The sequence below is a fragment of the Vigna angularis genome, chromosome 8 (genome assembly GCF_016808095.1).
Source record: "Vigna angularis cultivar LongXiaoDou No.4 chromosome 8, ASM1680809v1, whole genome shotgun sequence".
In the NCBI taxonomy this organism is placed as follows: Eukaryota; Viridiplantae; Streptophyta; class Magnoliopsida; order Fabales; family Fabaceae; genus Vigna; species Vigna angularis.
The window spans coordinates 17,772,889-17,797,952 of record NC_068977.1 but is presented as its reverse complement, the minus strand read 5'-3'; the positions used below and the strand labels follow the sequence as shown (position 1 = coordinate 17,797,952).

Genomic DNA, 25,064 nt, shown 5'->3' with positions numbered 1-25,064 from the left:
TAACAAAATTTTATGAAAAGAGATATAGGTTTTACCTTTGTTCTTTCATCAAGTCGATAGTCAACAAAAGAAGCCCAATGATCTCTATCTATGCCTTCTAGAGCCATGGCAATCAATTCATCTCTACTACGGGTGTCATCATCTCTTTGTTGCCACAATTCTTGGCGACAATCTCTCCATTTATGATTAAACGCTTTCAAGATGTAATTGATTTGAATATCGGAATTCACTACAAACTTTGCCTTCAAAACAGATTTTAATAAAAAAATTAACAACAATTACCCAATAAATAAATTTTGGATGCCTTCTTTGTAATGGTATTTTGAATTTACATTACTTACTTGAATTGTATTTTGAATTATGTCTTCTTTGTAATTTTTAGGAATCTTCTTCCATGTAGAATAACAAATAGGGAATACCTTGAAGTTTCTAGCGATACTTCCCAAGAATCGATTCAATAATGCGCCACCATCTCCAATTGGTTGATATTCCTCATTCCAATGTACAATAATCCTTTCATTTTGAGGAAAATTCCAAACATCATTTGTTTTTAAGTGTTTAGTTGTCATCTTACATTGGTCATCTGTGAAGAAAGAAAATTTGGGTCAAATATTCTTGTGTCAAACAACTTTAGCAGTAACTATTCATATAAGTAACATAATGAAAGAATTAATATGTTGAACTTGTGTCTTACCAATAACATCAACCAACCATGCTCCCTTGTGTGTTGTTGGCCTTTTTTGTTCAACTTCCAACAAAGTATCCTGATTTTCATCTTGTTCATGTTCATCTTGTACATGAGAATTTCCTCCTACTTGAAGTGGTGAATGAAGAGCATCTTCATTTGAGGGCTACACAAAGGAAGATATATTAATTATAGTGGCATACTTCTTTAAATTCGCATTTAAAATCAGTACATCAGGTCAACATTGACTTAAACTTGTCCTATGTACAGTGAAGTTTGGATTCCAATGAATAAACTATATAAAAATTTAAATACATTAGACAAAATATTTGGAATATTTTGTAGGTATCGGCAGCGATCATGTTTGATCTTGGGGTTATGTCATGTCTAGAATATTTGGAATCTATTCCATGGAGTGAGGATGAACATGAGGAAGTGATATCTCAGCTAGAACATCTGCAGATTCATGACTCTACAGTTGAAGTTCTTCAAAGAGTATCATCGGATCCATCTACTGCTGATAGGGCTGATGACATGTTCTTGAACCTAATAAGTGGTGTTCTGCAAGCAAAAAATGACAAAGCTCGTAGGGAAATGAAAGCTCTGTTGTCTAAATTGCTTAAAGAGAATGCACCTAACGACAGTAGCAGACTTGATGTTTCCAAAGACACACTTTACCATCTTTGCCACAAGTGCATCAGTTCCCTTCTGCTTTGCCTATCGGAAGCTACCGGTGGCGATGAGAGGCTGGACCGGGGGGTTGTAATAAGCGACATAACTCGTGAAGCTGACAATATTCAGTGGATTGTTGACATTTTGATTGGCAAAAAGATGGGTGAGGAATTTGTGGAGATATGGGCTGAGCAAAAAGAACTTGCTGCACTTCACTCCAAGGTTCCAACAGTTTACCGGCATGAGATCAGTAGAATCACAACACAACTGTGCATTGGCATTGGAAGGGGACTGGTACGACTATCGCGGTCATACAAATTTAATACAGATAAATAATGTAGTATATTTACTAGGAAGTGACTCCTAGGTCGTCTCTCAAGGACCAATTTGGGTTCAGTCTTAGATCTAACACGAAGGGGGGGTTGAAAGGTTGTTGTGCAGAAAAATACGGAAAGCAGTAAAATTAATTGACTGTAAAAACAAGATTAAGCAGTAAAATTCCGAAAATGGTAAAAATGAAATTTTGACAGAATTAAAATTGCAAATCTGAAATTCATGAACTGAAAATAATTGCATTCAAAATCTTAAACGTGAAAACGGATGTAGTGCGTAAATAAAAATCAAATCCAACAACATCAATTGGAAATTACAGCATGAAATTACAATTAACATTCAATTCTTAAAACTGAAATTCTGGAAACTGGAAATTGAATCAAACACAAAACCTCCCCCAGAGGGGAGGAGAAAACCAGAACGTAAATTGGAAAGGTGACACACTTCTGCTTCAGAAATTAAATGTTTGAAATGGAAATTCAGAAAGCTACTATAAAAAATCTACTCCTAAATCTCATGATCCTTCTCTGCTTGCTGATACTCTTTTATAGCCCAAACTCTCTGGACGTGAATTGCTGGCCTCCCAAACCCGTGAGTTTCCAGTAAAAACCGTGACCTTCTTTTGATTCAATGTGGTCCCCTCCAAAATGCTGCTGCCCAAGCTGCTTGATTGTGCAGGCCGTGATTGTGGCTTCTTCATCCACCTCCATATTTGTTGCCAACTTCTCTGCAGATGGGAACCCTTTCATTCAATAACCATTCTCGTGGCAGCTGGACCGAGAATTGTGTGTTGTGGTTTCTTCCATCCAGTACGTGAGCTCCTTTCATTGGTATACTTTTCTCAAGGTCGTATGCTCTCGGACGTGCAGTGCTGGATCAGTTGGACCGTGACACCTCTTCTCCTTCAGTGGTGACTTCAAGCTTAACGCTGTGTGAAGGCTGGACGTGGCAGCTGCTCCAATATTCTTCCATTCATCCGTTTCCACTCCAAACCTTGCTGCATGAAGTCTTTGCTTGGACCAGGCCGTGAGCATTCAGCGTGGCCTCCTTCTTCAGTCCCGGTTCCTCTTCATTCTAGTGTACTTCTTCTTCAACTTCTTGGTAGCACAAGCTTGAAGTCGAGACATCTCTTACCCCACCTGGACCGTTTCTTCTTGCATGGCAAACACTTCACTTACTTCAACAAAGGTGGCAGCTGCACTATTATCCATTCTTGCTGGACGCTGCTATCTCGGCCTCTCCCTCTTCTTCTCTCTTTCATGCTTCTTTCTTCAACCGTTGACACTTGAACCTCGGACGTTGATCAGCTACTGGACACTCCATAGACGTGCTGCTGGAAGGGAGAACCAAGAGCTCGTCCTCCTTCTCCAAATACGTCCAGCCTCCTTTCTTTGCTACTGCTGTTGGAACGCTGCTCCTAGTTTCAAGAAAATTAATTCTCAGCATGGAGAAAAACCGTGAAAGCTGTGACAAAACCAAGAGCTTGCTCTCTTTATTCGGGAAAACGTGGTTGTCAAAAGTGAGCTCAACGTGGTACCCTCCATTTTCTTAAAATTCAAGATGTTCCAAGCCAAGAAAGGATGTGGTGGTTCCCACTTTACTTCAATTAAATTGTCTTGGCCGTAAACCTTCAAGTGTGGTCTCTCCTTCAACAAATGGTGGTGGCCCCTACTTCTATTATGTTGTCTCCCACTAAAGAGAAAGAAGACTTCCCATTTTGTATTGTTGTCGTGAGCTCTTTCAAGTGGTGGCCTCCATTATAAAATTTACATTGATTCATTATTGGTAAGTGCCGTATGGTGTTGTCCCTTGGACATGAGCTTTAAACTTGCTACCATGCTTCTTACAACAAGCAAAACCGTGAGGTGTTTACAAATGGTGGCCCCCTTTTTCTATGTGCTTTAACTTCTTAAACCAAGCCAATTTTTGCAATGGCAGTGTGATGTATATGGATTCCAAGCCAAATTTGCTTCAATAAATCCAAGAAATGAAGAAGTTCACGTGAAAGCAATTGTAATTTTGTATGTTGCCACAAAACCTTTGGAGCGTGCACTTCTAATTTTTAGCCAATCCAAACAAAATATTTCATCTCAAGTTTTCACGGATCACCACACAAAATAAATCTTCCAAGTAAATAACACTCTATGTAAATGAATAAGTTTTCAAATGTCTCAAATTGTATTTCCAATATTTTTCCTGCAATCACTAATGCAACTAATTAGTTCAGATGACTCAAATTAATCAAAATTAGAATTTCTGGCCAAATTAAGCACAATTAGCAAAACGGGATAATACCGGACATTCTAGCACAATTCTCCGATTAATTCTAGCACAATAAACTAAATGAAGTGAAGAAAATATTGACTCATCAAAATAGACCACACTTAGTCTTTTGCACTCCTGGGCAAAATTAAAACACAAATCAGGGAATAGTTCAAAGGACTTCTAGGAAGGTAACACACACTCACCATGCAGAAAACAAAGACTCAAGAAAAAATAAACATAATTTACAAAGTTCTCAAGAAATCTAGACAGAGAAAAGATGTAGACCATATCCAATCACAGAATCACTAAAAAGCAGATACTTACAAAAATCATCCAAGCAATTCAATACATAGCATAATGATTAATCAGTTCAAGAGGTGATTCAAAAATAACGAAACCTCACAGATGCACTATAGTGTTTCTCTCAAGTGTCTAGGATAAACAATTTCAACTCAATGCACTCAAGAAAGCAAACACAAGCAGACTTGGCAAGTTTCTAATTATCAATATTTAAAACATATGCATGTTCAGATCAAAAGGTCTTTCAGGGTTGTAATGGGGCCAAGGACAGGGGAGGATAAATATGGAAAAGTAGCTAGATCTTAGAAGAATTAGAGGTGCACTAGGGAAAAAAAAATGTAAACACAGTGAAATTTCACCCAAACCTCTAATTCAATCCTCTTCTCGACTCTATTATTCACAAAATTATTTTTCAATTTTCTCTTTTTCTCATCAAATTTTTTCATCCTGTCTCTTTTTTTTTTTTTTTTTTTAATCACACAACAGGATATAAATTATCATTTCAAAACATGATGAGGAACCAACTAGCCAATTCATCAGAATTCCCAAGGAGACCACACTTATTCTCGAAATACTTCTATAGCTCCAGACTTTCCTAAGGTTAAGGTAATCATTGTTTTTACTTAGGATCAGTGTATGAGCTTCAATCACAAGGAAATAAATACAGTATAGGCTCAAAGGGGTTTCAAAGGATAATAGCAGGGTAAGCTTATTTGGCTAAAGAGGCTCAAGAATAAAATTGCCTTTATTACTTCCAAAAATGCATATAAATCAAGTATATCAAAAAGAATCAAGCCAAGGCATATGTGCAAGCAATCAAGATACATATCACACAAGAAAGAAAATTAAGTGGCTCAAATCTCACACAGGGTATCCGTGTTATAATCAATTCAACCTCTTAAACACATAATCATCTTTCCAAGCAGAGAAAAGCAAGGATTTCAGACCGTAAGTATTAACCAAGTGAAGTGAAGTATAAATCTACAACTTAAACAAACTCCAGAAATCAAGAGAAAAATGTAAAATTTATTGCACTCAAGACACTAAAAACAACTTAAAACAGAAAAATTTAACACTCAAAAACAAAAAATTTAACACACAAAATACATACTAACAGAAACTAATAGAAATAACAGAAAAATCAGAATTTCTTCCCAGTAGACCACACTTAAATCACACAATGTCCTCAGTGTGTAACAATCATCAGATTATCAATTTCAGAGCAGTCAAATAATATAGACAAGTGCAATAAAAAGTTAGGAAAAATGGGAAGAAATTTTTCAGTAACATCCATCAGTAGATGTTATCAGGGACATCCATCAGCAGATGTCTAAAACACCTAGCACCCATCAGTAGATGCTAAAAAGATTTTTTTTTTTTTTTTTTTTTTTGAAAAAGGAGATGACCGACACTGTGACAACAGTTTCGGTGGAAATGACCGGAACTGTTGCTACAGTGGCGGAATTTTGGCTATAAATAGGCACCTCCTCAGCGTCTGAGCGCCATTTCCTGACTCTCACTCTCTCCTCTCTGCTTCTCTCTCAACTCTCTCTCTCTGCTCTCTCTGCTCTCTTCTCGAGCGTTTGGATCTGTGAGGAAGCTCAGTCCCCGCGTGCCTCCGAAGCATCTGAGATCTGCGTAGAGCCCCTGCCACTACGCCCGCTGAAGAGTCTGAGAACCTCGAGGAGCCTCTGCAAGCCCTACTACTCAAGGTAAGTCCTCTGCACCTGGATCTCTGTTTTTTTCCTGCTTGCTTTACATTTCCTGCCGTCTCTTTGCTTCATTTTTCTTCTTTCCTTTCATTCTGCTTATTCTGCTGTTATACCTTCCTGCTTTCCTTCTTCTCCTTTTCAAGTTTTTTTCTAAACACAAAACACTTAAAACACATAAAACACAATTGTCTTAAAACTTAAGGGGTATATAGGCTGGAAACCAGACGTTAATCTCCCTTCGATTGAAGGTATTGCAGAGACAATCGGGTAGAACAACGCCACGTACCCCACTTAAAAATAAAACACAGAAACTGAATATACAAGAACAACAAGGACAAGGACAATTGGACGTAGATCCATTTAGGACCCTTTTGCAAGGACCGTGAAACAGATCTGAGACCAAATACAGAAACAATCAAAGACAGACAGGACAAATAAATCTAAAAGGAAACAAGAACAAATAAAGAAAACACAGAACTAATCTAATTTTTTTTATGCTTTTTTTTTTATGTTTTTTGTTTTTTTTTTTGTTTTTTTTTTTATTTTATGTTTTGTTTTTTTTTCTTTTTATATTTTTTTTTATGTTTTAGAATATTAGAGAGGAATGACGAGTGACATGGAATCAGAGAGATACACCAGTCAGCGGTGGCGTCCTACCGAAGATCAGACCCAGATGATGACCAGAATCTACAACTTTGGGGTCACACACCCAAGCAGAGCGCAAGTTGTCGAGATCACGTCTCGACTAAGGATCTTCGGAGATGCCAGCGAATACAACGTGCACTGCTGGTTCAACAACCACGGCAATCGGGTCAGGCGCTGGCAAGCGGAGATAGACCCCACTGGCACTCAGTTTTCACAACTGCCGCTATATATGTACGGTAAGACCCTGATCACACCTCAATTTTTTATTGAAAATTTTCACTTCCTCTTCTATTATTAACACAAGTTTTTTTTTTTTTTTTTTTTTTTTTTTTTTGATGTTGAAAGAATACAACTGGGTGATAATGAGGGCACCGAGGCTGTTGGACCTCTTCCCCATTCCCATCATAATCGACGACGACAAAGATGAACGGCAAATCCCGCCACCTACGCCCCCTGCATTCCGAACCAGAGCTCCTTCAACGGTGCTCTCCCTTAGACCACCACAACCAGCTCGAGAATTCTTCCAGTTTTAATGTTTTATGTTTTTTTTTTCTTTTTATGTTTTTGTTGGCCGAGTGTGGCCAGAATATTAATGAGACATGTAATCTGAACAATTATTATTTTTTATGTTTTTGAATTTTTTTTATGTTGTTTTGTTTTTTTATTATTAAGGTTTGTAATATTAACGATCGTGGAAGATCGAACCCCGAACAGCTATATTTATGTTTTTATGTATTTTATTTTTATTATTATGTAAGACAGAATGTTTTCTGCGTATATGGTATGTTCAATAAATGCACTCAGATAGTTTCACCTCTCTGCCCTTTACTTGCTAATTCTGCTCTTACGATTATTTATTTATTTTTATTTTTATTTTTTTTTTATTATTATTTTTTTTTAAACAAAAACTAAATAAAAAATAGAACACAAATTAACAAAACAAAAGACATAAAATCGAACACAAAATATCAAAGCACACAAAACACAAATGTAAAAACAACAGACAAAACACATATTTACAATACATACATTAAGAAAATAACACACGTGAAAGAGAACATACATTTATTTTTTTAAAATTTTTTTTTTTTTAAAAAAAAAAATAACAATTCGTAAACTAAGAAAATCAGAATTCTCCCCTAATTCATAAACTTAAGGGAAGAAGGAATAGGAAAACTTCTCTGGTTATGGTGGCAGTTGCCAAATTTGGACAATCAGGGATATGCTTTCCATCACATGATTCAGCAGAGAAAATGTTAAGAGGAACTGCTTCATGAGTATAGCTTTATCATCCATAGCAAGATGTTTCTTCTTTCTTCTCACAGCAAACTGTTGCAGGAATATCTCTTCTTCATTAATCATGCATTCCTTAATGTCAGCACCTGCATTCTTTTTGAACTCTGCATCCTTGTCATCAAACTCACAATTAATAGCATTGGTAATAAACTTAGAGTTTGGCTGTAATGCATAATCAATTTCAGCACAAATGGAGCAAGAACCAGATTCGCAATCACATTCAAAATTTTCAGAAAACTGTGTTAAATCAAAGTTTAGTCCTAACTCTATAAAATCATCAGATTGCACAGTTTCTCTTTCAAAATCAATATTGACGTGACTTTGACCAATGGGTTCAATGGCTGACACTGAATTAAAAATTTTAGAATGATCAATCGAATTTGTATCAGTATCAGTCATAAACCCTATAGAATCAATGTGCGTCAAATCACATGCATTTGAATGTGTAGGCAAATCAGGTAAAATTGGAATCTCAGGTTCAGAATAAACCTGTTTTTGCTCACTGAGAAGTTTCTTACCAAACTCCAAGTTATCAGCTGCATCCTCAGGGCTATCAGTGTCAGAATCCAGAACAGGCTGCTCAGGTTCTTCCTTTGCTACCTCAATTGGACTTTCACCAGCCAGCTTGCAGAGCAACTTCCTCGCTTCTGTTGGGGTTATATCCATCCAACATCCACCAATAGCTGCATCCACAAGTATCCTTTCATTGTCTAGGAGCCCTTCATAAAAATAAGTCAAGAGCAAATGCTCTGGAATTTGGTGGTTTGGACAAGTTGTGCAGAGCCTGTTAAACCTCTCCCAATAATCTGCCAGGCTTTCTTCTTGAAACTGCTCAATGGCAGTGATCTTCATCCTAATGCTGGTCACCTTTGCTGCTGGAAAGAACTTGTCGAAGAATTTTTGTTGTGTTTCCTGCCAACTATTAAAAGGATACTGGTATATGAACCAGTCTCTTGCTTCATCTTGAAGGGACATGGGAAACATTTTTATCAACACTGTTTCCTTTGAAACACCAGCAGGCCTCATAGACAAACACACCAAGCTAAACTCCTTGAGGTGCCTGTATGGATCTTCATGTGCCAACCCAAGGAATTTGGGAAGACACTTGACTAAATCATACATCTAGTCTTGAGAATCTGTCATCTCCTCTAGTGTAGTGCAAAACCTGTCTCAGACTTGGACTTCCTCTTCAACAAAGATTAAGCCAAACATATAGAAACATAACATGGGGAAAACCAATATTTACATCAATTGAAATTTCCAAAAAAACAACCACTAAACAAAACACAACACAATTAACATGCTACAGGCACAAACAAGACATAACAATTTTTATTATTTTTTTTTTATCTAACAACTAAATACACAACATAGCACAATAAAAATATAAAAGACAAAACATAGATTACAACCATGTAATAAAACAAAAACAGTAAAAATCTAAAACAAGAACCTGGACTGAAGTGACAACGCCGCCAAAATTTGCTGAAGGTGTCGTTGTCGCCTACAACAATATACAAGACAAAACACACAAAACAAATATATTAACAAAACAAAATTTTACACAACAAAAATCTAAAACCAAACCTTCATTGGTCCCCGGCAGCGGCGCCAAAATTTGGTACGACTATCGCGGTCATACAAATTTAATACAGATAAATAATGTAGTATATTTACTAGGAAGTGACTCCTAGGTCGTCTCTCAAGGACCAATTTGGGTTCAGTCTTAGATCTAACACGAAGGGGGGGTTGAAAGGTTGTTGTGCAGAAAAATACGGAAAGCAGTAAAATTAATTGACTGTAAAAACAAGATTAAGCAGTAAAATTCCGAAAACGGTAAAAATGAAATTTTGACAGAATTAAAATTGCAAATCTGAAATTCATGAACTGAAAATAATTGCATTCAAAATCTTAAACGTGAAAACGGATGTAGTGTGTAAATAAAAATCAAATCCAACAACATCAATTGGAAATTACAGCATGAAATTACAATTAACATTCAATTCTTAAAACTGAAATTCTGGAAACTGGAAATTGAATCAAACACAAAACCTCCCCCAGAGGGGAGGAGAAAACCAGAACGTAAATTGGAAAGGTGACACACTTCTGCTTCAGAAATTAAATGTTTGAAATGGAAATTCAGAAAGCTACTCTAAAAAATCTACTCCTAAATCTCATGATCCTTCTCTGCTTGCTGATACTCTTTTATAGCCCAAACTCTCTGGACGTGAATTGCTGGCCTCCCAAACCCGTGAGTTTCCAGTAAAAACCGTCACCTTCTTTTGATTCAATGTGGTCCCCTCCAAAATGCTGCTGCCCAAGCTGCTTGATTGTGCAGGCCGTGATTGTGGCTTCTTCATCCACCTCCATATTTGTTGCCAACTTCTCTGCAGATGGGAACCCTTTCATTCAATAACCATTCTCGTGGCAGCTGGACCGAGAATTGTGTGTTGTGGTTTCTTCCATCCAGTACGTGAGCTCCTTTCATTGGTATACTTTTCTCAAGGTCGTATGCTCTCGGACGTGCAGTGCTGGATCAGTTGGACCGTGACACCTCTTCTCCTTCAGTGGTGACTTCAAGCTTAACGCTGTGTGAAGGCTGGACGTGGCAGCTGCTCCAATATTCTTCCATTCATCCGTTTCCACTCCAAACCTTGCTGCATGAAGTCTTTGCTTGGACCAGGCCGTGAGCATTCAGCGTGGCCTCCTTCTTCAGTCCCGGTTCCTCTTCATTCTAGTGTACTTCTTCTTCAACTTCTTGGTAGCACAAGCTTGAAGTCGAGACATCTCTTACCCCACCTGGACCGTTTCTTCTTGCATGGCAAACACTTCACTTACTTCAACAAAGGTGGCAGCTGCACTATTATCCATTCTTGCTGGACGCTGCTATCTCGGCCTCTCCCTCTTCTTCTCTCTTTCATGCTTCTTTCTTCAACCGTTGACACTTGAACCTCGGACGTTGATCAGCTACTGGACACTCCATAGACGTGCTGCTGGAAGGGAGAACCAAGAGCTCGTCCTCCTTCTCCAAATACGTCCAGCCTCCTTTCTTTGCTACTGCTGTTGGAACGCTGCTCCTAGTTTCAAGAAAATTAATTCTCAGCATGGAGAAAAACCGTGAAAGCTGTGACAAAACCAAGAGCTTGCTCTCTTTATTCGGGAAAACGTGGTTGTCAAAAGTGAGCTCAACGTGGTACCCTCCATTTTCTTAAAATTCAAGATGTTCCAAGCCAAGAAAGGATGTGGTGGTTCCCACTTTACTTCAATTAAATTGTCTTGGCCGTAAACCTTCAAGTGTGGTCTCTCCTTCAACAAATGGTGGTGGCCCCTACTTCTATTATGTTGTCTCCCACTAAAGAGAAAGAAGACTTCCCATTTTGTATTGTTGCCGTGAGCTCTTTCAAGTGGTGGCCTCCATTATAAAATTTACATTGATTCATTATTGGTAAGTGCCGTATGGTGTTGTCCCTTGGACACATGAGCTTTAAACTTGCTACCATGCTTCTTACAACAAGCAAAACCGTGAGGTGTTTACAAATGGTGGCCCCCTTTTTCCATGTGCTTTAACTTCTTAAACCAAGCCAATTTTTGCAATGGCAGTGTGATGTATATGGATTCCAAGCCAAATTTGCTTCAATAAATCCAAGAAATGAAGAAGTTCACGTGAAAGCAATTGTAATTTTGTATGTTGCCACAAAACCTTTGGAGCGTGCACTTCTAATTTTTAGCCAATCCAAACAAAATATTTCATCTCAAGTTTTCACGGATCACCACACAAAATAAATCTTCCAAGTAAATAACACTCTATGTAAATGAATAAGTTTTCAAATGTCCCAAATTGTATTTCCAATATTTTTCCTGCAATCACTAATGCAACTAATTAGTTCAGATGACTCAAATTAATCAAAATTAGAATTTCTGGCCAAATTAAGCACAATTAGCAAAACGGGATAATACCGGACATTCTAGCACAATTCTCCGATTAATTCTAGCACAATAAACTAAATGAAGTGAAGAAAATATTGACTCATCAGGGACACATTCTGGTGCCAAAAGAAACTAGATTTTCTTTGTTGTCTACATGGCTAGAAGCTCTGTATGAAGATTTTGGATGGATGAGGAGAGCTTCTAGAGCGGTTGATAGGAAATTGGTTGAGGATGGACTAAGCGAAACTATATTGACACTTCCTCTGCTCCAGCAACAGGCTGTGTTACTGAATTTGTTTGATAGATTTCTTAATAAAGGAGATGATTGTCCTAATATACAGAAGGCACTTGAGATTTGGTGGAGAAGGGCATTCATCAGACAGTATTCAGCTGAGCCTGATAATTCCCAGTTGCAAATAACTTTTTCTGATTACCCCAGCTGAAAGGTATGCAAGGGACCTTAACATAAAGCGATTAATTCACAATTGTAAATAAGAAGTGCCATTTTGCATTTGCACTTCTCATTTGGCCTGAATCGACCAATTTCACATTCATTTGTGCTTATTTTCGTACTTTGACATAAGAAAATAGATGAAAGTCATGTTACCTGGACTGTGGGAAAGCTTTATATTGAAGATAAGCATTGAAGGGTGGGAGAATTTTTGGGGGAGGGAGGATAATAAAACTGTTTGGCGAGGATGTCATATCCTTTGGAAATCAGAGTGACCTTGCTCCACAGCATGCAGTTTTTGGCTGTGAAAATGTTGAGACTGGTGATCTTTATAGTCAACATGCTGATGGCATCATGGGTTTGGGTCGTGGAGATCTTAGTATTATGGATCAACTTGTGAACAAAAATGTAATAAGCGATTCATTCTCACTATGCTATGGTGGAATGGATGTTGGAGGGGGTGCAATGGTTCTCGGTGGCATATCTCCCCCATCAGACATGGTTTTTACATATTCAGATGTTGTGCGCAGGTGTGTTACAAAATTCTCATCTTGTGGATACGAGATGTGATGCCTTTTCTTAACAAATGCATTTTATTAATCTCACACATTTACTCTAGTTTCGGGGTGGCGACAATCCATATTATAATATTGATTTGAAGGACATACATGTTGCGGGGAAGCAACTACCTCTAAATGCAAATACTTTTGATGGGAAACATGGAACTGTCCTGGATAGGGGTACAACTTATGCTTACCTGCCAGAAACAACATTTCTTGCATTTAAAGATGTAGTAAGTTCCTTTATAAATATTTTCGTATGAAGTTGGAGTTCATTTTATAGTTTGACCCTCATTTTCTAATTTTTGAGTTTCATGTTATTAGGCATATATAATTAGATAAGGTTTTAGGAAAAGTTGAGTTGTTAGAAATGGACAAATCAAACTAAACTTGATAAGCTAGCTTGATAGGGGGACGGGGTGGATTCTCAACTCCAGGTCTTGTAAGAGTATTTTGGCAATGTTCCTTCCCTGTGGGCCATCATAATACCCTCTATGTCGTTATTGACATTTGGAGTGTTGTGAAGTTTACGGTATTGGAGGAGGGTTATTTGAGTTAGTTCAAAAGGGGAAGATTGTTTACGTTTTATAAAGAGTATTTAGGCCATGTTCCCAACCAATGTGAGACCTCTTAATAATTACCAAGCACAGATACTGTAAGAGTTATAAATACTATAAGAGTTATCTTGAAATAATTTATCTGATTGAATTTGACAGTTAAGTCATTTAGAGCTTCTGCCCCTCACTTATACTTTGAAGAAAGACATAAAGTGCAAAACTAATTCAAATAGAAAGCAACTTCAATTATAAATTCGCTAGTGATATAAGTTAATTATTGAAGGAAACAAAACACTTACGTCAACTTGAACTGATGAATGAAAAACAAATGCATCTGGGGACTGAATAGGTGTAGGAGTCCATGCTGATTGAAAAACAAATGCATTTCGGGACTGATTATGAGTAGGAGTGCATGTGCTTTGGCTTGTCAAAGGTAGCTTTAGTTTGTATGTTCCTACAAATAAATGAATGTCAAAAAATGATAACAACATGAATAATACAAGTATTAGACATTTAACAAAAGGGAACTTACTTCTTTGAGGGGCAGAAAGAGAGGGAGAGGATTGGACTTGAGGAGCTGGTGGATGATTAGTTGTGTGACCCCATGTATGAGAGGCACTTTGCTGTGTATGATGTTTTGTCTCCTTCTTCTTATATGTCATTTTCTTCATCTTCAAATGGTCTACAAACAATTACATAAATAAAAATTCAACCACCTATATAAGATATAATAAAGAAGAAAACAAACAAAATAACTAAATTAAAATTAAAATTAAAACCTTGTTAATGGTATATTTCTTTCATCATCGGGAAATAATGTTTCTAAGTTTTGTTGTTGAAACGGTTCACATTCATGAAATTTGTCAACATCATCTTCACCCATGTTGTACAAGTCTCTAGGCTTTATATGTACAGGGATGCACCAATTTTTATCAAACTCATCATCTACATAATATACCATTTGTGCTTCTGATGCCTGAATGTATGGTTCATCATCATCATTATCACCGGTATGAATCAAGCATCCAAAACATACACTTGTAAATCCCAACTCATCAGTCACAATCCCCCTAGAAGTAGTTGTATTAACCCACATACATTTGAACAAAACAACTGAGAAACGACCATGGTAGTTTATTTCAATTATGTCCACTAATCGACCATAATAAGGCACACCTCCAAATTGCATTTGATTATCACTAGTACTTGCATAACTCCTTGTCCCAAATGTACAAACACTCCACTATTTTGTGTTTTAAGCCATAAGTCACACTCCAAGATCCTAAACTTGAATCCGTTAACATTGTAGGCACTATATCGCTTTGCAATATCAATTGGACCCATGGCTAAGAATTTGAAATCAGTTGAGTGATGGCTAGTTGAGTCATTCCTTATCTAAAAGGAAAAAAGAAATAACATGTCCAAGTCAATTATTAATTATAACATAGAATGAAACCAATCAGCAATGGACCCAATATACATACACGACGTGAAAACCAATCTACAAATTCGCTATGAACTCTCTTGTCTATCAAAGATGATTGTCGACTCTGATTTCTCAATTGTCTCCGTATAGTGTCTCTAAATTTGCTACACGAAGGGTCCAAATTATACATAGTTACTTTGTAATAAAAGACTAATTAATACAATTGATCAAGTGAAAATACTTACTGAAGAAATGGATCAACTATGGCACTGTTTGTTAAGATATGACGATGTGCCTATAACTTTTCTATTTCAGATAAAGTGAAATAAGTGAAACCTCCAACTGCTTTTCCGATCGGTGGGAATAAAGTGCTTACAGTACAAGAGCCAATACTTGGTTCATCATCAACACGACGCAATCTATTGAACACAGTCTCAATTCCATCTAAGTATCTAGAACAAAAAGTTAAGCAATCTTCAGGTAAGTACCCTTCAGCTATTGAGCCTTCAGCTTGTGCCTTATTACGCACATAAGACTTCAATTTTCCCAAGTACCTCTTAATAGGATACATCCATCGATATTGGACAGGTCCTCCACGCTTGGCATCTTCTACTAAATGCACAAACAAATTAACCATCACTGTGAAAAAAGGAGGGAATAACATCTCCATGTGACATAATGTGAGGACAACTCTATCTTGTAATTGGACAAGTTGATCTATCTTCAAAACTTTATTACATAATTGTTTAAAAAAAGAGCATAGATCAATCAAAATAGAGGACACTTCTTTAGGGAGTGTCTTTCTTATTGCCAAAGGAAGAATTTGCTCCATCAACACATGTGAGTCATGACTTTTTAGTCCTCCAATCTTATGTTGCTTGACATCAACACATCTACTGATGGTACTTGAGTAACCATCAGGTACAGTTATATTCTTCAAAGTTTTTAGAAATATATCCTTATTTACATTTGACAATGTATATATACTAGGAAGATATCTACAATTCTCATCAGGCCACAGATCTGGTCTAATACCCCAAAGTTGTAAGTCCTTTCTTGCCTTTAGATTGTCTTTGCATTTATTATTTGTACTATCATTCAACAATGTAAACAATATAGTGTCACAAACATTTTTTTCAATGTGCATAACATCCAGATTGTGGTGCAATAAGTTATCTACCTAATACGGAAGGTCAAAAAATATACTCTTCTTTCGCCATTATAGAGTATCTACCTTAGAATGATCAACTCCGCGTTGTCTTTTTGACCTTTGTTCAACTATAGGTTCTTTCCCAAATTCAACGTGAACATTCCCAAGTTGTTGTAGGATATCATGTCCTGATATTGCCATTGGTTGGCTTCTATTTTCAATAGTTCCATCAAACCTGCTATGAGCCAATCTGAACTTATGTCTTCCATCTAACCACCGACGATGACTTATAAAACAAAATTTCCCACCTTTGACAAGCTTCTTAGGAGTAGTGTCAAAATTACATCTCGGACATGCCAATCCTATATGTGTGTTCCATCCAGATAAGGTTCCAAGTCCTGGAAAGTCACTAATAGTCCACAATATGGCTGCACGCATATCAAATATTTCATTTCCATATGAATCAAAAGTTTTAATTCCAGTGTTCCACAACTCCTTCAACTCTTCTATTAATGGTTGTAAGTAAACATCAATATCATTTCCCGGTGCTCGCTTTCCAAGAATGATCATGGACAAAATGAATGAACTTTGTTTCATACACATCCAAGGAGGAAGGTTGTATGGTATGAGAACAACTGGCCAAATACTGTGATTGGTGCTCAAGTTCCCATATGGATTGAACCCATCAGTAGCTAAACCGAGTCTCACGTTTCGAGGGTCTAAGGCAAATTGAGGGTGCATCAAGTCAAATTTCTTCCATGCTTCAGAATCTATTGGATGTCTTAACATGCCTTCATCCGTACTTTCTGATGCATGCCATCTCACATGCTCAGCTATTTTAGATGACAAAAACATCCTCTGTAATCGAGGCTTCAAAGGAAAATACCTTAACACCTTTGCATGAATCTTCTTTCGCTTATTAACAATATCATCATCACCAATTGTATTTCTCTTTTTTGGCTTCCATCTTGATGTCTTACATTTCTTACAAGAATCTTTATCTTTGTCTTCTCCAACATACAACATACAATCATTCGGGCAAGCATCAATTTTGGTGTAATGAAGACCAAGCTTACTAATCACTTTTTTGGCTTCATAGAATGAATTTGGAATTTTAGCATGTTCAAATGCATCTGCTAGCAATTCCAGTATCATGGACATAATTTTGTCACTTATTCTGCATAGACATTTGATGTGATACAACTTCACCAAGAAAGAAAGTTTTGAATATTTATCACATCCTTCATATAAGCTTTGTTGTCCATCTTGCATTAATTCAAAAAAATTTGTCCCATCATGACTTCTAGTATGGCTTGACTCTGCACCCATTTTATCATTAATCATTTCACACATATTATCATTAATTTCAACTCTTCCACCATCTTCTTCGACCATTACTTGAGGAGCTTCGGCCATTACTTAAGGAGCTTCGTCATTTACTCTTCTATCCCCGTGTAGAAGCCGCATTGTATAACCTTTTGGAAAAGGTTTAATAATTAAGTGCTCATATACTTCTTCACGACTTTGCCATTTCTTAAAATTGCATTTCTGACATGGACATACTATCTTTCCCCTAACACCACTATTAGTGAATGCAAAGTCCAAGAAGGTATTCAATCCTCTCATATATTGATTTGTATTTCGAGGCATGTCTATCCATGATCTATCCATTACAACGACCTCTGTTCATGCTAAGAGGATCGGAAGGTTAGAATAAGTGACGATATTCAACGAAATACACTACATGAGATGAATTTACTAAACTTTGAGAACTAATCCAAGGAAAATCATTTACAATCGACTTTCCTTTTATGGGGAAAGTCAACTCACAATCCCTTAGATCAAGGGATTTATTTCAGGAGCTAATTTCACAATTAGCTACTTTATTAGGATTGATTTTGTTTCACTTTTTATCTACATAAATCATATTATAAACTCTTGAAAAACTACCAGCTTATCATTCCAATTTCTTAACAACATTTGAAGAAGGAACTTCAGATTTTAAGGAAAGAATATTTTAGGAGTAATATTAAGGAAATAATACACAACATAAAGAAATACAAGTAATTGACAAGAACATTTTTCAAAAATGAGGACAAAGTCAGAAATTTTTGTATTACCACTTGAGATTTTTTAGCAGAATAGTCTCCAAATCTTGTAACAGAGCTAATAGGACTCCCTGATACACAAGAAGTGAATACAAAAATGTTGTTATACAATTGATTACGAATTTTTAGATCATCAAAATAAATTAGAATATATACAAGAATACACTTACTAAAAAGAATGAAATTGATCTCCCAACATAAGTTGTGCCAACAAAAAAATTCACAAAATATGAAAAGTTCTAATGTTGATTGAACAAAGCAAAGAGAATTAAAAAAATGAGTGAAGCTTTGATTAAGATCAAGAACACCTAAGAGGGTGACATCAAATATGTAATAATGATGAATGTAATAAAATAGAAATAAAAAAGTATGCAATTATTTAACTTCATTACTATATATACAACTTTAAATGCAATTCAACTCCTTTCTAGTTTTAAAAATCTAAACATTTGAACAAATAGAGTAGGCCGTTTAGATGTCTATTTTCCTAATATACTAATCTTTTAATTTAAAAGTACGGAAACTAGGAATCTCTACCTTCCAAGTTCTAACATATCTAAATCTTTTAGAAATTAACCTCTGCTTCAACCAACAAAAAGATGATATACTTTTAAGATAAAAAATAATAAAATTTCAAAACAATAATTCATAGAGTAAATTAATTCAAAAATAGAAAAAAGAAAATAGGTTAATATAATTGATTGATGATGATGTAAGTGTGTATTAAAAATTCTAGTGAAATTGAATTATATATAATCAACCAAGCTGTGAAACCCCTACTTATGCATCCTAGTCTATCTCTGGAGTGAATGGATGTGCTAAGAAAACAAAAAGTTTTGGGTTTATTCTATTACTACTCTTATAGGGTACATTCTCTTGCTTCTAGATTGGTAATGGGGTATAATATCATTTATACACGATTCATTTGTTCCAGAGATGGTTTAATTTTTTTTCTCACTTTTCTCAAATTATATTATAAAGCGCATGCAGATGTATAGTCGTAACTAACTACCTAAAAATGTGATTCCACAAAAGAAATAATCATACCTTGGAATCAAAACAGCAGAAGCAACCATTCACAATCAATCAGATTAAAGAAAACCAGGTAGCTATCCTGATCTGTGAAATTGACAATTAATTCCCCAGCGAACATCTGCAATAAAGGAAAGAAAATAGAAAAAAGTGAACTACAAAGTCTCATTAAATACATTACATTGTAATAAAGTAATACTAATTAAGGAAACAATTTCCCTCTAATTTATAAAATTGAAAACTTACATTGCAGATATACTTATCAGACTGTTGAAAAAGTTCTCCCAATATCTATATTTAAAAATATTTACGAAATAAAACCCCTAGCCTCGCAAAGTCCAGGTTTTGCCACTCAATGGCCTCCCAATCGTGCCTCATAAGAAACACTGATGCTAGTAGAAGCTGGTTGGCGCAGAGTAATAGAAGAAACAGTTCCAATTTTAGTTAAGCTGCACAAAGCCCTTGGCCTCTGCTGTGAAAATGAAAATAACTTTGCTACAATGTCCTGAAACACAGAAAGTCTACAATCAAGTAACATTTAAATTTAAATTAATGTACAATTATAAATAAAATATTAATAAAAGATAGAAACTACAACTGTAGGACAGTTGCAGCAAAAAAAAAGAAACTCTGTGTGAACTGGTACAACAAAAACTTAGTAGAACCTACAAAAGCAACACTAGTAAAAAAAACGTTAGAAACAACAAGAGATGTTAGTAAAGTTAGATAACTGACTAAGGTAGCAAAAAGATGTTAGTCATAGAAAATTAGAACAACTGAAACTGTTAGTATTGTCAGAGAAAAGCTTAGTTAGTAACACTAATTTGTAAAATAAAATTCAAAACTAAAGTAGACTAAACTAACTCCTACTTATAGCAAAAAGTAATCACACAAATCAAACTACTACAAGAAACATCTTATTAAAACCATTTAATAGAAATTACTAAAATCTAAACCTACCAATTACAAAGGTTAAAAACTATTTAAACTACTTCAGTAAGATAGAAAACAGATTTAAAACTACTTATGACTATCTAAAATATAAAGAAAACTAGACACATGAAGACTTAATTATAATTTAAAATAACATCAGAAAGGAAGCTATGAAGAAGCATCAAAATAGGTTCAAAGCATAGAAGGAGAAGTTACATAAGTGGAAGGTGAATCTTGAACTTCAAAACATCTTATGCTTAGGTTTCAATGTAAGCAAAAGTCAAAATAATTTGCTTATACCAAACCCTCCAAGAAAGAAAATCTACTACAGGAATCCATAATCTTTACACAACAATAGAAAGGGACTTCAAACCTTGATAGTTCACCAGAGCGACAATCAAAGTGTTGTTGTTATAGCACACTATCCTGTTTATCACTCCAAAACAAAGCATATATTGGAATAATTTTTCAACTTAAGCTTTGGTATAATTAGTACCTTGTTGACACTAGGAACCAGCTCTTGCAAAGCCCTGATTCTTTCAACTATACTGTGTGGATCAGTAGCTTGTCCTCTTCTAGCGCGAACTCTAGGTCACACTGCTGGTAGATGTGGGGCAGTCGAAACAATAGTTGGCATAATCGAATACAAGAGTTAACAACAGCAGCAAAATACAAGAGTTAGGTAGCATATGAGACGAGAGATTTTTTTTAAAACAAATTAAGGTATTAACTTGTGAAATAAGTAAAGAAAAAGAAAAACAATACGCCGAATACAATTTTAATATTTGAATTCTAGTAATAAAAAAATCTCGTTTATTGATTGAAGTTGGTGATGTTTTCCCTACAAAATTTTTTGTGATTCTCACACCTAAGTACATAAAGAACATGGATAACTTGAATAAGCTATGATAACTATGGAAACCTTTCAAGGATCTAAAAGCTAATTTCCTGAGCACATGCACCATCTTCAAATCCAAATACTCTTCCTCTTGTTTCCCATGTCGAGATCTAACCATTAATGAAAACTACCCATGTTGAGGCTGGAAATCTTTGCTTCATCTTCCTTTGTGGGGTTTGGAAGTAGAACAATTGCAAGTACGGCACTTATGGCGGCCGCTGCAGCGCCCAACACGAATGCGGGCAAGTTGCCACCACCAAACAAAGCATCCCATGGTCCACTAATTGCTGATACAATCATCTGTACAAATAAAATATATAATCTTTATTAGATGATGATGTATGAAGTAAATGGATTGTTGTATACGTTGTATTCTATAATACTTGAAATAGTTATGACAGAAAGTAATTAGATGAGAATTGTAACCTGAGGAATCACAATTGAAACATTCAGAAGACCCAAAGATAATCCTGAAAGTTTTGAAGCAAACAAAAAGGTTACACATTTTTTATTTAGGCTTAAACATTTACTCACCGCTTCTTTTGGTTCACCTTAAAATAAAAAATTTAAAGTTAAATCTCAAAAAATAAGAAAATAAGAAAATGGTAATTTTGTATATACCTTGTCCTGCACCTGAGTTGTTAGAATAGATAGAGGCCAGAGCAAAGGGAACACTATACGTAACCTGGATACAGAAAGAGTATTAATAGTTGTAATTCGACAAAAGACCCTTAAAAGTTGTTTGAAAAGATAGAAAGCTTACCGCAAGAGGAATACCAAGGACGCAGAAGAAAGCTAAGGATCCAATTTTCACATCCATGGAAGGGTTTCCAATGAGAGCAGGGTTATTGGCACGTTGTCGCTCAGCGACTCTTGTGATGAGCACGGTCATTGCTAAGCAAACTGCGAGAATAACATTAACGATTGCCCACAACCACTTGACTCCACCAACCAAGCGACCCAATGGTTCTACACCCAAAGACGCCACAGCCAACACCACTGAATTCAACATGAGCCCCAAAGAACCAGCATGCACACCAGCATCGTATGCCTTCTGACCCACATCACCGCCGTACACCTCACGACCCATCCAGTCAGTGTCGAACAACACATAAGGGAACCACGCAATCCATGTGATAGCTGTCACTAGCATCAACATCCACATTGGCTTCTCCAGTCCTTTGAATGCAACACAACACTCTCCGTAGAAGCACGAAACTTGTGTCTTCCCATCTTCTACCTTCACCTCCTTTGGTGCCGGTGTGAACTTAGGGTCGTTCACGCAAGTCAGAACGATAATGCACAAAACAAGAAGAAGAACGATTGAGAAGAAGAAGCAACTCTTTAGGTTTGCACAGAATATGTTGCATGCCTCGGTTTCAGTGAAAGGGAAGATCTTGTGGAGATCGTTATAGGATCCTGCGGCATAGCCCAGGACGTTGCCCACAGCCATGAAAAATGAGAAGAATGCGTTGGCGGTTCTCGTTTTTTTGGGATCGCCGGCAGCCAAGTCACCAAGGAAGGCACGACATGGTCCCTGGAGCATGTTGTTGGCAACATCTAAGATCCAAAAGCCGACGACGAAGATGGCAACGGCCCGTGGACGAGTTTTCTTTGTGATGTCATCGCCGGCCATGTGTCCTATATCGGAAGCATAGCCAATAAGGATAATGGCGATTGCGACAGCTATTGCGCCGGCGAGGATAAATGGACGGCGACGGCCAAAGGAAGATTGGCAATGGTCACTGCTGTAGCCTACAATAGGCTGAACTAGGAGGCCAGAGATGGGGCCACAAAGCCATATGAAGGAAGCCCAAACGTGTGGAACTCCTAGGGTTTGTACATATGGTGTGAGGAGGGAGAGTTGTAGAGCCCATCCAAATTGGATTCCGGCGGCAATGGATGACACTGCCACCATTTTTCTCAGAGGACTCGGTTCTTGTTTTACTTGCTCCTCCATTATTACAACTTTATTAAAGTATTTTATTACTTTAAATTACAATGCAACTTTTCTCAACAAACATCAGTAACTATCACATTTATATACTTCTTGCTACTTTCAATTTTAGAACTACAAAAACAATTATAAAAAAGTTTACTTTTCTTGTTACCTAAAGCATAGCTTTAGGTCTTTCTAATCTTGAAAGAGTCTCCTTTTCTATTTTTGTTTTTCAAAGGGATAAATAAAATAACATTTATGTTCACGACCATTCTATCTTGATGATTGTATGCAAATTTTCTATTTATTATATATTGATTTGTTTCTAAATTTATTTTTTTGGAATTATTACAATTATAACAACCCAAATTAAAATTTTACTTTTCTTTCAACCAATAAAATTACCTAATGCATAGCTTTAGGTCTTTCTAATCTTGACCCAGTCTCTTTCCCTATTTTTGTTTTTCGATGGCTAGAAAGGACAACATCTATGTTCAGGAGCACAATATCTTCATTGCTGTATGTAAAAGTTCTACTTATTATATATTATTTGTTGCCGGAACATAATGGTGCCCATCATTCTTATAATTTAATTTTCCATGACAACCAAGATATAACATAATCTCACAAATCATAACACTTTGAAAAGCAAAGATCTTATCATAATACAACTCACACACCTTATACAATATTTATTACATTGCTACAGTTGAGTTTTCTCATTTTACATCTTATTATAAAACATAAAACTTAAATATACAATATTATCATTTAACAATATAACAACGTACATACATTAATATTTTTGAATTAATATTTTTGAGTTCACCTCATAAAGTTTTATTTCAACAATGTAACAACATACATTAATATTATCATTTAAATATCATTATTAATATTTAATCAAATAAACCATTTAAACAACAATAATAATATTACTATTATTATTTAAACATATTTGAAGTAAACAACCTCAAATAAAGTTATACACGAATTTGACAACATCAAAGAAAGTCATGTTCAAAACATCAAAGAAAGATGGCAACATCAAAAGTAAAATTTGTTTGAAAAGAGAGAGAGGGGAAAAGAAAAAGTCAAAGAACCTTCAAGAGATCATAAGAGTAAGGAGACTAAGTGCTTTAGATGTGGGGAAAAAGGGCACTATGCATCTGAGTGCCGCAATAGAAGGTCAACTTACATCCTTGAGCATGAGAGTGAAAGTGAGGGTTCTTCATATAGTGAGTCTGAAACATCCACTTCTGAAGAAGAAGAAGCTTTACCTTGTGATGGTGACTTACTTATGGTAAGGAGACTCCTGGAAAGTAAACATGTAGAATTAGAACAGTCACAAAGAGAGAACCTATTCCACACAAGATGCAAAGTTTTAGAAAAGACATGTTCAATGATAGTGGATAGTGGCTCTTGTTGCAACTGTTGTAGTTCTAGAATGGTAGAGAAGCTTGGCTTAACCACTACTCCTCATCCTAAACCTTACAAACTTCAATGGATCAAAGAGGATGATGGAATAGTAGTTAAAGAACAAGTAAGTGTACCTATTTCCATTGGCAAATATGAAGATCAAATTGTTTGTGATATAGTACCAATGGAAGCTGGGCACATATTACTTGGAAGACCTTGGCAATATGATAAACAAGCTTTACATGATGGAGTCACCAACAAAATCACCATTCAACACAAGGGAAAGAAAATTATTTTGTGTCCTCTTACACCTTCACAAGTAAGAGAGGACCAAATAATTCTTAAGAAGAAGTTGGATGGAGAAAAGAAAAAAGAAAATAAGAAAGAAAGAAAGAATTTGGTAACCCATGCCTCAGCCCATGAAGTTGTCCAACCTCAAACCTTGAATATTTCCAAAAATCTTTTCCTTGGACAACCTCATTTCCTTCTTTATTGCAAAGAGGCATTTGTTTCAATCACTCATGAACTTGGTTCTCTACCAAAGGGGTTGCAAAAACTTTTAAAGGAATTTGATGATATATTTCCCAAAGAGGTACCAAGTGGATTACCACCTTTGAGGGGAATAGAACATCAAATAGATTTGGTGCCTGGGGCAAGCCTACCCAATAGGCCAGCCTATAGAACCAACCCTATGGAAACAAAAGAAATAGAGAAACAAGTTAATGACTTGTTGAACAAAGGGTGGATCCAAAAGAG

At 36.1% G+C, this 25,064-nt stretch overlaps 2 protein-coding genes and 1 pseudogene across 2 annotated transcripts; 1 reads left to right on the top strand and 2 right to left on the bottom strand.

The window, feature by feature from the left end:
- The first annotated feature begins 712 nt into the window (after window positions 1-712).
- LOC108344379 (BTB/POZ domain-containing protein At5g60050-like) lies at window positions 713-12,370 on the top strand (annotated as a pseudogene).
- A 3,678-nt stretch (window positions 12,371-16,048) lies between these two features.
- On the bottom strand, window positions 16,049-17,395 carry LOC108344380 (uncharacterized). The gene has a single exon (XM_017582829.2). The coding sequence runs from the start codon at window positions 17,393-17,395 to the stop codon at window positions 16,049-16,051; it is 1,347 nt and encodes a 448-aa protein (XP_017438318.2).
- Window positions 17,396-20,871: 3,476 nt separating this feature from the next.
- On the bottom strand, window positions 20,872-22,944 carry LOC128193557 (sucrose transport protein SUC8-like). Its single transcript, XM_052867286.1, has 4 exons — window positions 21,714-22,944; window positions 21,572-21,635; window positions 21,377-21,420; window positions 20,872-21,250 (listed from the first exon to the last, which is right to left on the bottom strand). Exons 1-4 carry the CDS (start codon window positions 22,908-22,910, stop codon window positions 21,068-21,070), a joined length of 1,488 nt encoding a protein of 495 aa, XP_052723246.1. The 5' UTR covers window positions 22,911-22,944; the 3' UTR covers window positions 20,872-21,067.
- Window positions 22,945-25,064: the final 2,120 nt, after the last annotated feature.

What these genes read in the sequence shown, in the direction of transcription:
- LOC128193557 (XM_052867286.1), bottom strand. Translation starts at nt 22,910, where the DNA reads ATGGAGGAGCAAGTAAAACAAGAACCGAGTCCTCTGAGAAAAATGGTG. An exon ending in CAACTCAGGTGCAGGACAAG is followed by an intron (nt 21,421 to 21,571) that starts GTATATACAAAA and finishes CAAAACTTTCAG; the next exon opens with GATTATCTTTGGGTCTTCTG. An exon ending in TTTCAATTGTGATTCCTCAG is followed by an intron (nt 21,251 to 21,376) that starts GTTACAATTCTC and finishes TTATTTGTACAG; the next exon opens with ATGATTGTATCAGCAATTAG.
- LOC108344380 (XM_017582829.2), bottom strand. Translation starts at nt 17,395, where the DNA reads ATGGCCGAAGCTCCTCAAGTAATGGTCGAAGAAGATGGTGGAAGAGTT.